This window comes from Equus caballus, chromosome 7 (assembly GCF_041296265.1).
Source record: "Equus caballus isolate H_3958 breed thoroughbred chromosome 7, TB-T2T, whole genome shotgun sequence".
NCBI lineage: Eukaryota > Metazoa > Chordata > Mammalia > Perissodactyla > Equidae > Equus > Equus caballus.
Window position 1 is genome coordinate 35,332,427 of NC_091690.1, and position 13,569 is coordinate 35,345,995.

General features: G+C 44.0%; 1 protein-coding gene across 6 annotated transcripts in view; it reads left to right on the forward strand.

The window, feature by feature from the left end:
• The window catches only part of DDX25 (DEAD-box helicase 25), a 24,065-nt gene extending 10,911 nt beyond the window's left edge, over positions 1-13,154 (forward strand). For 4 of the 6 annotated variants that reach the window (XM_070273893.1, XM_001505093.6, XM_014741339.3 and 1 more), the window contains 4 exons: positions 2,387-2,624; positions 3,713-3,875; positions 6,234-6,422; positions 7,667-7,940. In XM_070273893.1, the coding sequence (XP_070129994.1) occupies positions 2,387-2,624; positions 3,713-3,875; positions 6,234-6,422; positions 7,667-7,728 (652 nt within the window). In that variant the 3' untranslated portion in view covers positions 7,729-7,940. Of the gene's footprint in view, positions 1-2,386; positions 2,625-3,712; positions 3,876-6,233; positions 6,423-7,666; positions 7,941-7,964 lie in introns of those variants that run through there. The other 2 variants (XR_011440863.1, XR_011440862.1) reach the window with 1 other exon arrangement.
• The last annotated feature ends 415 nt before the right edge of the window (positions 13,155-13,569 follow it).

Genomic DNA, 13,569 nt, shown 5'->3' on the forward strand with positions numbered 1-13,569 from the left:
ACCCTCACCTTCTACTGAGGCTGGTATCCCCAAGTCTGGAATTTCTGCGCAGAGTCAACCTTTAGTCTTCTGCTGGTACATGCATAGCTGCCTGAAGCAGCTGCTTCAGCGTCCAACTGCTCCTTACACATATTTTCAGCCAGACTTCCTATTTCAAGTAATTTTGGTGAAAGATCAGGCAAGACTCCCTTCTTGCCATTCCTTACCAATAAGTTGGTATGTTTGTATATAACAGCAAATGAAAGATTCCGAACTCCAGGCAAGATTCACTTGTCAAAAAGGGCTTTCTACTTAAGAGAATATTAAGTAATAATTAGATAGAGCATATATGTTGGTTGGTCATCCCTCCATTGTTCAGTTTTCCTTCCTTTTGCTTAAAAAAGATTAAATCACAGTTCTGCCCAATCGAAATATAATGCAAGCTACACATGTAATTTTAAATTTTCTAGTAGCCACGTTAAGAAAAGAAACAGGCAGGGGCTGGCCCCGTGGCCGAGTGGTTAAGTTCGCGCGCTCCGCTGCAGGCGGCCCAGTGTTTCGTCGGTTCGAATCCTGGGCGCTGACATGGCACTGCTCGTTAGACCACGCTGAGGCAGCGTCCCACATGCCACAACTAGAGGAACCCACAACGAAGAATACACAACTATGTACCGGGGGGCTTTGGGGAGAAAAAGGAAAAAATAAAATCTTTAAAAAAAAAAAAAAGAAAGAAAAGAAACAGGTGAAATTCATGTTATATTTTATTTAACCCAATGTATCAAAAATAGCATTTCAACAAGTAATCGATATAATGAATACCATATTATTAGTGAAATATTTTACATTCCTTTTTTCATCCTAAGTCTTTGAAATCCAATGTATTCTGCAGAACAGCCCATGTTTCCTTTCCTTGTCTAATTCATAGAAATTTTCTTTTTGGAATGAAATGCCCCGGGCCTTGGGATACCAGTCCTGGTGCCATGCTTTTCCAAGTGAAGGATCACAGATGGCCAAGAGGCTCTCGCCCGCTAATGCAGAATTCTCCTCGTGGCTTCTAGCCTACCACCGCCATTCCCAGTCCTTTTCCCTGCCTTCTCTGGTCTCTGGTGCTTGCAGGTCCTAGACCTCTCGGTGTTCTGGGGGAACCACTGTCTTTGCCACTTAGCTGCCTTTTTCATCAGCATTTCCCTCTATAGCACTCGTATTGTAGCTTCATCCGCTTTCTCGTTTACCACACTTTTCCATCTTCCAAAAACGTATTGAAATATCTCATCCACCAGTTTTTCCTCTCCTGCTCTCCATGCTTTTCTGGATTCGTATCTTTTTATCTCTTTATATTAGTGGGACGTGGGAAGCTGGGAAGGTAACACATGTAGACAGTCTACCATAGTTGATCAGAGTCTAGCAGATGGTTGTTTTGAAAAGCTCCTCAGATGACCCAGGCCCGAGGCTTAAATAGTATTTGGAAGTCACTGGGCTATATGATCTTTCCCACTCCCTTTTAGCGCCAACAGCTCATTCTTCTAAGTGCTCTGTCTTCTTCTCAAAAGCAGTGACTTCTCTCTGATCTCTCATTTTTATTTTGTTTAAAAAAATTAGCTTTTTTACTGATAGAAAAAATATAGCAAGAGAAATACACAAGTTGTAAGCGTAACGCTGAGTGAATCATCACAAAGAGGCTCTGCTCCTGTGACAATGGCCCAGGTCAAGACAGAACTGTACCAGTGCTCCCAAAGTCCCTCTGGCCCCTTCCTACCACCAGCCCCACCTCCTCCCCAGGCTTCACCTCTCTCCTGACTGCTCACTCCATAGATGCACTTTTCCTGTTTTTGAACTTGATGTAAATTAGCCTGTATTCATTATGGGTTCAGTTTACATTTCACATGCAATAGCATTTTCCCCTTTTGCTCCCCTTTTATTTATATCCAGGTTCTTCCTGTTTCAAATAAAGTTAGTTGTGGCCCTTGTTCTTTCCCTCTCAAGAAATACATCACCTGCCATCTAATGACTAGCCTCAGTGTCCATCATCCCCGAGTAACTGTGTGTGAGATGATTGCCATGAATAGCATTTAGACCAACCCTCTTGGCTCCATGATTCTACCTCTCCCAAGGAGAAAATTCACATGAAAAACCTCATACCCTCCAGAATACATACCTAAACTTTGCTCTGGAGCTCCTCATTCAGTTTATGTATTTTTCCAAATTCTTGGTTGCAGGGAGGGGCAGGACACGTGGCTTTTTGCATGAAGATGTAGCTGGTCGTTGCAGGCAGCACCTCATGCTGACCCTGGAGCGAGTGTGTGGAGCAGCTGATGGCAGTGGGCGTGAGGTGCTTTCTGGAAGCTTCCTCCAAGGAGAGCGACAGGGTGGCAGTTGGGTGATGGCCTTCTTCCCTCCTCTCTTCCAGAGCTTTACCCTCTGAGTGCCAGATGCTCCTCTTTTCAGCGACCTTTGAGGAGTCCGTGTGGCAGTTTGCAGAGCGAATCATTCCTGACCCTAATGTTATCAAGTTACGGAAAGAGGAGCTGACCCTGAACAACATCCGACAGTATTATGTGTTGTGCGAGAACAGGAAAGACAAATACCAAGCTCTGTGCAACATCTATGGTGGCATCACCATTGGCCAGGCCATCATCTTCTGCCAGGTAACTGCTGAGGTTTGTCCTCGTCACGCCCGGACTTCCCTGCAGGTGGAGGTGGGGTCAATCATGCTAAGTGCCATAAGGCTAGGCGGGCACCATGTTCAGCACTTGTTGTACATCATGTAGTTTAATCTTCAGAGCAACTCTGAATAGAAGTTATCTGTGTTTTCTGGGTGAAACTTAGAAAGGTTAAGTAATGGAGTAGGACTTCAACATGATGTTAAACAGAAGGCGTCCTTTTTTTTAGAGGGATTGTTTCTGACACTTCCTCATTTAGGTTGATGTTTCTTGTAGGGTTTTTATAGATACCCTTTATCGAATTAAGAATGTTCTCTTCTATTCCTAATTTACTGTGAGTAAAGTAACCGCTCAGTTACTCACTGTTAATATCACCCTATTTTTATTTTCATGTTTTTTTTGCTCTCTGACATTTTTCACGTTCCTGTCTTGATTTTAGTTTCTCACTCCCCTGTGAACACTCTAAGCTCCAAGGGAGCAGGATCGCATGCGTCTTTCTCACTTTCCCATCCCTTTCACTAGAATAGCACCTGCCTGGCATGTGGACAGCACTGAAACACATTTGTAGAAAGCTCAGCTCTGCCGCAGACTAGGCACATAACCTTGGGCAAGTTACTTAACATTTGTAAGCTTTGGGGTCTTCTTTTAATTTTTAAAATGAAATTAGGTAGCTCCTTCATCAAATTGCTGTGAAAGCAAGTGACCATAATGTGTGTAAAGAGTTTAGCAAGATGCCTGGCGTACATGCAACACTGTTAGAGCGTCTCATGTTACTGTTATACAGGATCTCATTTTGCCGTCAGACCTCCTGTGAAGTAGGTAGAGCATCTTTATTATCTCTGTTTCCTGCCTGAGAAGCCAAAGCTCTGGCAGGTTGACAGGATGTGACCCGTAGAAGCGCAGGGGGAGGGAGAGTCCCATGCCTCATTCTCGGGTTCCTCTAGGATTGAGGGAGAGGTGAAACAAAACTCTTTGCAGCCCTTCCGGCTGCCCTGCCCTGCGTCCGTGAGCATGGCACACACGGCCAGTCTGCTTAACTTGGGGTGCTGTGCTGGGTTTTGATTTTTATGTAGACTCGTCGAAATGCCAAGTGGTTGACTCTGAAGATGATGCAGGATGGCCACCAAGTGTCTTTGTTAAGTGGAGAGCTGACCGTGGACCAGCGAGCTTCCATCATTCAGAGGTTTCGGGATGGGAAAGAGAAAGTTCTTATAACGACAAATGTCTGTGCTCGAGGTGTGTGTGTGTGTGTGTGTGTGTGTGTGTGTGAATTTAAAGTCAAGTTTGTTGATATAATAATTTATATATGATAAAATTTACCATTTTTAAGTGTACAGTTCAGTGAGTTTTGACAAATATAATCATGTAACCATCATGGTAATCAAAGTAAAGAACATTTCCATCTCCCCCCAAAATTTCCTTCTGTTCCTTTGTAGTCATTCTCTGCCACTACTGATCCAATTTCTGTCTCTATATTTTTGTCTTTTCCAGAACGTCATATAAATTAAATCCTATAGTTGGTAGCCTTTGTGTCTGGCTTATTCCACTTGACATAATGCTTTTGAATTCATCAGTGTCATTATATGTATCAGCAGTTCATTCCTTTTTATTGCTGAATAGTATTCCATTGAATGGATATACCACAGTTCGTCCATTCACCAGTTGGTAGATATTTGGATTGTTTACAGTTGGGGGCTTTTTTGAGTAAGGCTGTATTAAACATTCATATATGGGTCTTGTGTAGACATATGTTTTCCTTTCTCTTGGTAAATACTAGGAGTAGGATTTCTGGGTCATATGATAAGTGTATGTTTAGCTTTATAAGAAACTGCAGAACTGTTTTCCAAAGTGGCTGTACCAGTCTTCATTTCCACCAGCAATGTAGGAGAGTTCCAGTAGCTCTGCATCCTTGTCAGCAATTGGTATTAGCGCTCTTTTTTTCATTTTAACCTTTCTAATAGATCTGTGTGGTATCTCATGTTTTTCATTTGTGTTCCCTAATGACTGATGATGTTGATCACCTCTGAGGTGTTTTTAACTTTAGAACTATTGGCTACTGAGAAAAAAGTTTTCGTTTTCTCAACAGACGGGCCTTCCTACTTTCTTCACCCCTTCTATATCTTGCCTAGATACCATACTCAAACCATGTTTCTAATTCATTCTTAGTTCAGCAGATAGAACTGAGGACCTGCCATGAGTGCTGATGTTGGCACTTTGGAAGAGTAGCCTGAAAAAGGATGAGGTCCCTGCCCCTCAGGAGCTCACTGCCTAGACTCTTGACTCTAGACCAGCCCTATCCAATGGGAGTTTCTGCATTGATGGAAGCATTCGATTCTGTGCTGTCCAATTGGTAGTCGCTAGCCATATATGGCTATTGAGCATTTAAAATGTGGCCAGTTGACTGAGGAACTCAATTTTATTTTTTTTTTTTGAGGAAGATTAGTCCTGAGCTAACATCTGCTGCCAGTCCTTCACTTTTTTGCTGAAGAAGACTGGTCCTAAGCTAACATCCTTGCCCATCTTCCTCTATTTTATGTGAGATGCCTTCCCCAGCATGGCTTGACAAGCGGTGCGTAGGTCTGCAGCCGGGATCTGGACTGGTGAACCCCAGGCAACCGAAGCAGAATGTATGAACTTAACCACTACGCCACCGGGCCAGCTCAGGAACTCAGTTTTTAATTGGAATTCATTTAATGTTGAATTGCCACATGAGGCTAACAGTTACCATATTGGACAGCACAGTCTAGACCCCAGAGGAAAGAGGGCACAAAGAGCTCCAGAGTCAACGCACAGTCCAAGGAGGACAAGGACTGCGACCCAGACAGCTTGTTCATGTTGGAGGACAGAGGCCCTGGGGGATCACAGAAGTCTTCGTGGAAACAGTAGATGTGAAAGATTCTGAAGGAAGGGTTGAATTCGGGTCGATGAGAATTTACAGTCTGCTTGGGAAATGGCAAGACCGCCTGACTGTTGTTGGACCTGTGAGTCAGGAGAGGAAGAGATGAGACTTGAGGTAGTTTGGAAGTCTTGAGTGGTTTGTACTTTATCCTGTACGATTTGGGCGGTTGGGTTCTAAACACAAGTGCTCTGGACATTGCTGTGGGGGCCGTGGTGAGAAAGTAGAGGAGTGGGTGAAGAGAGCAGGGGGAGACCAGTCTGGAAGGTGTAGTAGCAGTTGGAGGAAGGGATCAAAAAGACCTGGTTAGAACAAGGTCCGTGGAGTGGAGCGGAGCTGGGGCCCTGCAACGGGTAAGGGGCCTGGCACAGGGGGAGCAGAGAGGAGGGAGTGGCTCTGTGGGCTGGGTGAGACCCCTCCCCACAACACACGCACACACAGACACACACACACACTCACACTCTCTCTTTGTACACATTTAGACCTCTGTGAATTACCTTCTACTGACACTCTTATCCAACATCACAGACATACTGTGCAAGCAAACTGCCTGACCGAAGTGCCAATTTCAATTATGTAGAACCAGGTGTGATTTATAAATTGTCTGTTAAATGAGAATCCCCTCGGCAGATGTGGTTCCTGAATAGCTGAGTCCCGAGGACAAAGTTGCAGGCCCTACAGTGTCTTCCCTCTTCTAGGGATTGATGTGAAGCAGGTCACGATCGTCGTGAACTTTGATCTCCCCGTAAACCAAGCAGAGGAGCCAGACTATGAGATCTATCTCCACCGCATAGGGCGGACAGGACGCTTTGGGAAAAAAGGCCTTGCCTTCAACATGATTGAAGTGGAGAAGCTGCCCCTGCTTATGAAGATCCAGGATCACTTCAGTAAGTAGCACCTTTCACAGTGGGAGCTGTGGGCCTGCTGAATGCTGGCAGAGCTGACATGTGTCATGGACCTGGGGCCTAGAGGCTTTGGGAGGATGGGGGCAGGAGCCGTGGTTTAGAAGGCTTCTCATCCACAGTGCCAGAGTTCCTAACACGAGACCGTTGATTAATTCGTATATGGTAAAGAAAAATTTTTAAATCAAGTAGAATTCGTATGAGCTCAGATTTATATGTTATTGCTCATTCTTGGATCTGGAGCAGATTGTCATGTCCTATAAAGGGCCACTCTAAGCAAAATAATAAAGCCCTTATGATTCTATTCTGACCCCAGCTGCCTCTTTTTTACGTTTCCCTTCCTCTTGCCCCACCCTCCGAAGTGGGACAGTCTAATGCTGAGGTCTGCTGCCCTGCCTGCAGCCCCCTGTCTAGCAAGGCAGGCTCTGCTAACCTGCCAGGCTCCTGGCCTGGAAACGGGGTGGGTGACGGAACCTGAGATGTCCACTTCTCAGATGACACTGTGCCCCAAAGCCGTGGAGATGGCTGGGGAGCAGGGGAAGAGGAGCAGTCGAATGACTCCAAGTATATCTTTCACCTTTCAGGTGAAATGGTGCTTAAGCTTTGTGGAAGGCAATGGCCACTCTCCCCAGGGAAATGTACACAGGCACACGTATGCGATTTGGAGTATAATTTTAAAAGGTTTGCAGACTGACTGTAGCACATCCGTGAACCCTTCAGGGAAGCTGGTTAAGCACTCCTGTGTTAGGATAATTGAGGAGGGACAGGGAGAGAACCATTAAGATGCACTGTTGCTGTGGTCAGCTCCTGAAGACTTGGTCTTGGGAAGTGACCTCAGGAGGAGCCTTCACCTGTCTCCCTGTTGCTGTCCTGCAGCCCAGCCCCCATTCACACGCCCACTTCATTCCTCCTGAGCTCCGCCAGGCCCTTCCCAGGCTCCCCGCACTTGCACTCTGTCATTTTTTCTGCCACAAGATACCTAGACATGTAGTTTCTGTTGTCTGGTGCATTTCAATGCTATTTTAGTCAGTATTGATTGGTTATTTTGATATCATCCCTTCCCTATCAAATCTAGAGAGTGTTCCTATCCAAGGCTTTCTATACAAGCTGTCACAAGAACGTATATATATTTTCAAAGGTGTCACTGTCTTCAAAAATTCAGAGTTGGATGAAATGAGATTCCAGTTAGGCCCTGGGGTAAGACTGGTTCTTCTCTTTTGTTCTTTTAGACAGCAATATTAATCAGCTCGACCCTGAAGACATGGATGAAATTGAAAAGATTGAATATTGAAGAAAGAACTTTATTGTTTGTGAAATATGCTAGTTTATGTGAGAATGTCACAGTGGGTTTTGAAGGTAATTTTTTATGTTGAGGCTTTTTCATTGTGAAACTGTTACATATGGCAAAATAAATGTCATGGTAGCCTTAGTTTAAGACCTGAGGTCTTTTTGAAACCAAGTTGAGTGAAGCAAATGATCCGTTTGAATAAAAAAGCAAGATTATTTCTTATTCTGATCTTTTTACAGGTAAACATCTTTGTGTGGGCCACTGGGATGTTTTTGGATGTCATTTATAGGATCTGAGCAGATCATGCCTCTTGTGAACATCTTACAGTACCACGAGATGGCAGTAAAACTTTACTGTTTTTTTAAAAATTTGAGCTGGTTGGGCGACTGAAAAAGCAGTACCTCTTGAGACAGCTCACAGGCTGTCCCTTCGCGCCGCTGGCTTCCCTCCCCGTGCACGCGTGCTTGCTGCCCATGCCACACACAGGCGTTCTTAGGTGAGAATGCAGGGTGAAGCCTTTAAAAAGCAAAGCAGTTTGGAAGAGAGAATATTTTGCTTTTTTAATGTTTCAACTGACATACAGAATTTCAAAATATTTTTCTATTTTGCTTCTTAATGCCTTCAAATTAGAGAAGATTTAGTCTATCATCAGTTATTTAATAGTTTCTGAAAACGTGGCTTTACTATAGGCGTTTGTTAAAGCTGGCGGTGGGGAAAAAAAACCCACTTGCCTTCTTAAAGAAGTAACATTTCAGAAAGCTGAAAGGTTTTGCTTTTAAGAACTTAAAGATCTGTCTGAGAATCCAGGATGTTTTCCTGCAAGTCCCATTGAGATGCTTTTCATTTCTCACATTTGCTACTAAAAAGTGAAACAGTGAGCTTGAGAAAACGGGGGGAAATTGATGCTCTCCCAGAAAGCTTGAGCAGGTTCTGCAGCCTCGAGTCAGAGCCCAGGCCGCAGCTCTGTCACAGCAGACGACCCCTGTCAGCCTCAGTGAGTACTCCTGTCATCCCAGCTTGGAAGGGTATTTCTGGCTGACCTCTTTTGATATTCCATGTACATGTCACCCTGCCCGTGTTTTCTCCCTGTGAGCAGGGCTCAGAAATACATGACAGTCATGCAGCTTCCTCACTCCACAGCAGATATGTATTATGCACACTTCATGCTAACATCAGGGAAAAGGAGATGAATAAGATGGTACAGTCTTCTCAGAGTTCAGAGTTGAATAGCAAGAGACCCAGAATAAGCCAGCATCATAATAGACTGTGCTCAAGGAGAGTGTACAGGTCACTAGTGTAGCACAGAGGAGGGACCCCTAACACCACCTGGGCCAGCTTCCCAGAGGAGAAGACACTGCATCTCCTATTACAAGAGAGAGTATGAATTTCCTAGTGCCTCTCATCATGTCCTTAGTACCACTGTGCAGTTATCTGATACAGGGCTACTGAGGCAGTGTTCCAGATCCAGCTCATCACCAGAATTACCTAGAGAACTTAAAAAAAATTAGATTCGTTACCCCATACAGAAAAAACCAGACACCCTGAGGATAGAGCCCAGAAATACACATGTGCTTATATAAAGGAGCTGAAAACATAGTAAAGTAATGTCAATAAAGACCACTGTCCTAGGAAGAGACACTGAGGCCCAGAGACTTCTCAGAGACAGAATTTGTGAAAGGGGAGCTCCCACCTCTCAGCCTCCACTTGGGTTCTCCTAACACCATGTCTGCCTTCTTCTCCGGACTGTGATCAGCTTGCAGGCAGTCCCACACCCAGCCTAGCACATACAAGGCGCTCAATGAATATTCTTGTTGAGAAAATATTCCTTTGCCATTTCTTCATTCACTAACATTCTTCCTTGATGTTTTCCATCCTAGTTTTGAACCCCAGTGGTATGGCACAGGATGAATAAGAATAGGAAGTCTATCAAGATATTTTGCTCCCTCTTAGTATTTGAGAATCGAGTTGGACTTTCAGTCATACTCAGCTCAGCATTGGGATGTCTTAAATCAAACTTTCCCACTTCCCTTTCCAGTTCAGATCTCTGATAGAATCTCTACAAGTTACCCTCACAAATGTCTTCAGTAATTTCCATTTGGCAACTGTTCCCACAGAGTCTGCAAATAGTGGGCATTCTTCTGCCTTCCCCCTTGCCCCTCTCCTCTCATCCCTTTGTCTCGCCACCTAGGAGGCAGCAAAGCCATCCTGTGTTCTGTGTGCATCGCAGCTGTCTTAACACTGACTGTCTAGTTTGGTGAGTCAACAATCCAAAGGCTCTTTTGCAGGGTGCAGTTCCTTGCTGAGAACTGCAAGCAATTTTCACATCTCCGTGCGTGGCCTGGCCAACGTCATCTCTCTCAGTTGATGCCTGCCTGAGGAAGAAGTAAATGGAGACGCAAGGAATAGCCTTCTGATTTCAGTGCATCTGTGAGCTGGGTTAATCAGCTGTGTATTACTTGGCACCAAATACTAAACCAAATCCATTAGGTTTATCTTGGCCAGCTCAACCCGGTTAGCATATTGAAATTTGCGATTACATAGAGCAGGGCTGTGGCCTCCAGTGGGAGTTGTGAGCGAACACCCCGCCTAGGGCACAGCTCCTGTGTGTTAGGTGCTGGATCTAAGGCAACTATGAGTAAGAGGAAAGGCAAACGCGTTGGTCATAGTCTGGTAGGATGTCTGACAGCCCGCCTCAGGAGACATTACTGCTTTTGGTCATGACAAAGTGTTGATCCTCCTTTGCAAAGCTCGGTCCCCATGAAGGCCGCCGGCAGTCTGCACATGTCATCAACAGTGGAAAATCTTAGAGGATTGCTGGGTGAGCACTACCTTTCCAGACGCTGGGGAGAGAAGCCGCTTGTGTCCAGCCTTCGTTTGCTCTTGGTCTTCTGAGAGGCTCTGTCTCCTTCCCTTTGATTCAAGTAAGGGCCCAGATCAGAAAGGGGATCCAAGCAGACACGACACGCCTGTTGGGGTGGAAGCCGAAATGGGAGTCCAGAGCAAGGACCTCTCCCTGGGCTGTACTTCTTTGCCCTCTGAGCTCGAGGGCCTTCCTCTATCCCTCCTGGTGTTGTACAGACAGCCTATGTGTGTTGATCCAGAGGGCACTTGGGGCCCAGCAGGTGGACACATATTAGTGTTACCCAGGGACTAACAGGAGAATCAGGTCCTCTTAACTCCTACCCCCTCGCTCTAACCCTCCACCACTTTGAGGGAATCATCGTGTAGGACCTGGTAACCCACGGACTGTGAAATGTCACAGTACTACTATATGCAGCAGGGCATACCAACTTTCTGCTCCAGGGAAAATCCCAAAAGAACTCGCCCCAGCATTTTCTATACTTTTTTTTAACCCACAGCTGAGAGAAGAGTTAGACCTTTCCTCCTCGCTTTTCTCTGCAGACTCCCTCCTCCTCCAGGGCTGCTGCTCACTGCCCCGGGCTGATGTTTTCGTTTCTAGGTTCTTGGTTCTCCTGTGTTCTTAGCTCTCCTGTGCTCCCCGCATCTCTAGGAAGAGCTGATCAGCCAGGCCCCGGCTTCTCACACCCTCTTCCGCGGTCCCCCACTGTGCCGCCTGCACCCTCTTCCTCTGATGGTCCTTATTGCCTTGTGCCTCAGTCAGCACGGGCTGCCATAACAAAACACCACAGACTGGGTGGCTTAAAGAACAGGAATTTATCTTCTCACAGTTCGGGAGGCCATAAAGTCCAAGATCAAGGTCCGCAGGGTTCAATGGGGTGATTGTTGGCTAAGAGAATAGTGTGTCCTAAAAACCCAGTCCCGCCGCCAGCCCTCCTTAGCCACTTTATCAGCCCTCCGCTTCTGTTGCTGAGGTAGACGGAGCAGAAGCTGGGGTATAGGAAGAAAGATAAGCACTGGAAAGATGGCTTCCCCCTCTTGTACTCAGAAGAACTGAAAGAGTTTTCCAAATTAAAATGTTTACAGATCTAGAGCCTTTAATCTTTAGGGAGAAGCCTGAGTGACTGTCTCTAGCTCTTTTCTTAGGGAATTCATCTTGGCCTGTAATTTTTTCCTGTTCAGTAGGATAGCCATGGGTTTCTATATTCCCATTTCTAGGATATATTTTTCATGAATAGGGATAGTCTCGTATTTTGAGCTTAATATTTTTCTTTTGTTAGGAAGAATGATCGGTATCACTCTAGTCTCTTAGTTTGTGATTTGTGGTTTGAAATCCCAGCTGGAAAGAAGTGATTGACTAGTAAGGCCTGCTTTGTGTGAGGTTTAGAGGCATGGCCACGGATAACAGCATCAGGCACGATGGAGAAGGCAGAGACTGAACAGACTGCTTTGTGAGGTGGTGAGCTCCCCATTCACGGGAATAATCAATCAATCAGAAGCATCCATTACAGGTGCTTGCAATGGATGCTATAGTTCTGGTTCTGGAATTAGCTGGGAGTTTGGAATAAAATGATCCCTGAGACTCTGCCCATTCTAAAATACTATATTTCCATGACCCCACACAGCAGAGCTGCACACACAGAAGAACATGAGCCATGGAAGCTTTGCTCAGAGGAAGATTATTTTCCACAAAGGAAAAAAGATGGAGTGATTAACAACTCCTGCACCCTGTCTTAACTTAGAGGTTCACTGGCTTCTTCCCCATGTGACCATCTCTTTATACCTATCTTCATCAGCTTATGAAGAATGTGGATTATTTTTAATTTAGTATTTATATTATAAAAGCAACAAAACAGCAAACAAAAGTAGTAGGGGATAAATTATCAAAAATCTCGTTACTTCATCGTAACAATTATTGTCTTGATAGAGTCCTTTTCATCTTAATAGTTCTATTTGTAGTTAATCATAGTGCATGTATGTTATGTCCTTTTATTTGAAACATTCAAGTGTTTTTTCATGTTTCTACAAAGTCCTTGGAATTATTAAAAATAATAATTGATCAGATTATCCTGCCAGGTGAGTAGAACACAATGCATATTACTATCTTTGTTGAACATTTATGTGGTGTTCAGTTTTTCAACATTATCATTATAAATAACGCTGCAGCAGAACTTCTTGCTCATTATTTTGAATTATTTCTTAGGATTAGGGATGTTAAGTTTGAGTACTAGATCAAAAATTAGGAACATTTTTATGGCTTTGCATAGATAGTAGGGCCAAATGGCTTCCAAAGGCCAGACAATACCAGTCTCTATTGCCCCACCCATTCCACCTCGCCTTGCCAGCAGGGGATAGTTTCATTTTAAAATTACCTGGTAACTTTTGGTTTACGTTTCTTTTCATACAAGCAACATTGAATTTATCTTTTGTATATGATTCATTGTTTGAAAAACATCTGTGGTGTCCTTTGCCCATTTATCTTATGAGATCGCAATGTTGTCCTTATCAAGTTGTGTGAAATACATGTGTGAACTGGTTTCCAAATAAAGATATTAACTTTACTGAAAAAATATTTTCCCAGTTTGTCTTTTTTATTTATATTATGGCTTTTACACACAAAATTATCTAATTTTTGAAGTGAAATATATCAATAATTTTTTGGGCTTTACTGGTTCTAGAACATTAGCACTGCTCTAGAAAACGTTCAATTTTGTTCTCAGTTATTGTTGCAATTTTATCTTTAAAAAGATATTTGACTTTAATCCATCTGAAATTTATTCTAGTGTGAAGTATATCAAATTGATCACATTTGCTCTTTTTAAAAAGTGCTAATTAATAATTCTAACACCATTTACTGAGAAGTCTTTTATCCATTTTCTTCTGATAGCTCCTTTATCGTATTAAATTTCTGTACATCTATGCACATGTAGTAGGATTCTGGGTATCTACTTAACTCCAGTTTGTTCTTTTGCCAGTACCACAGTT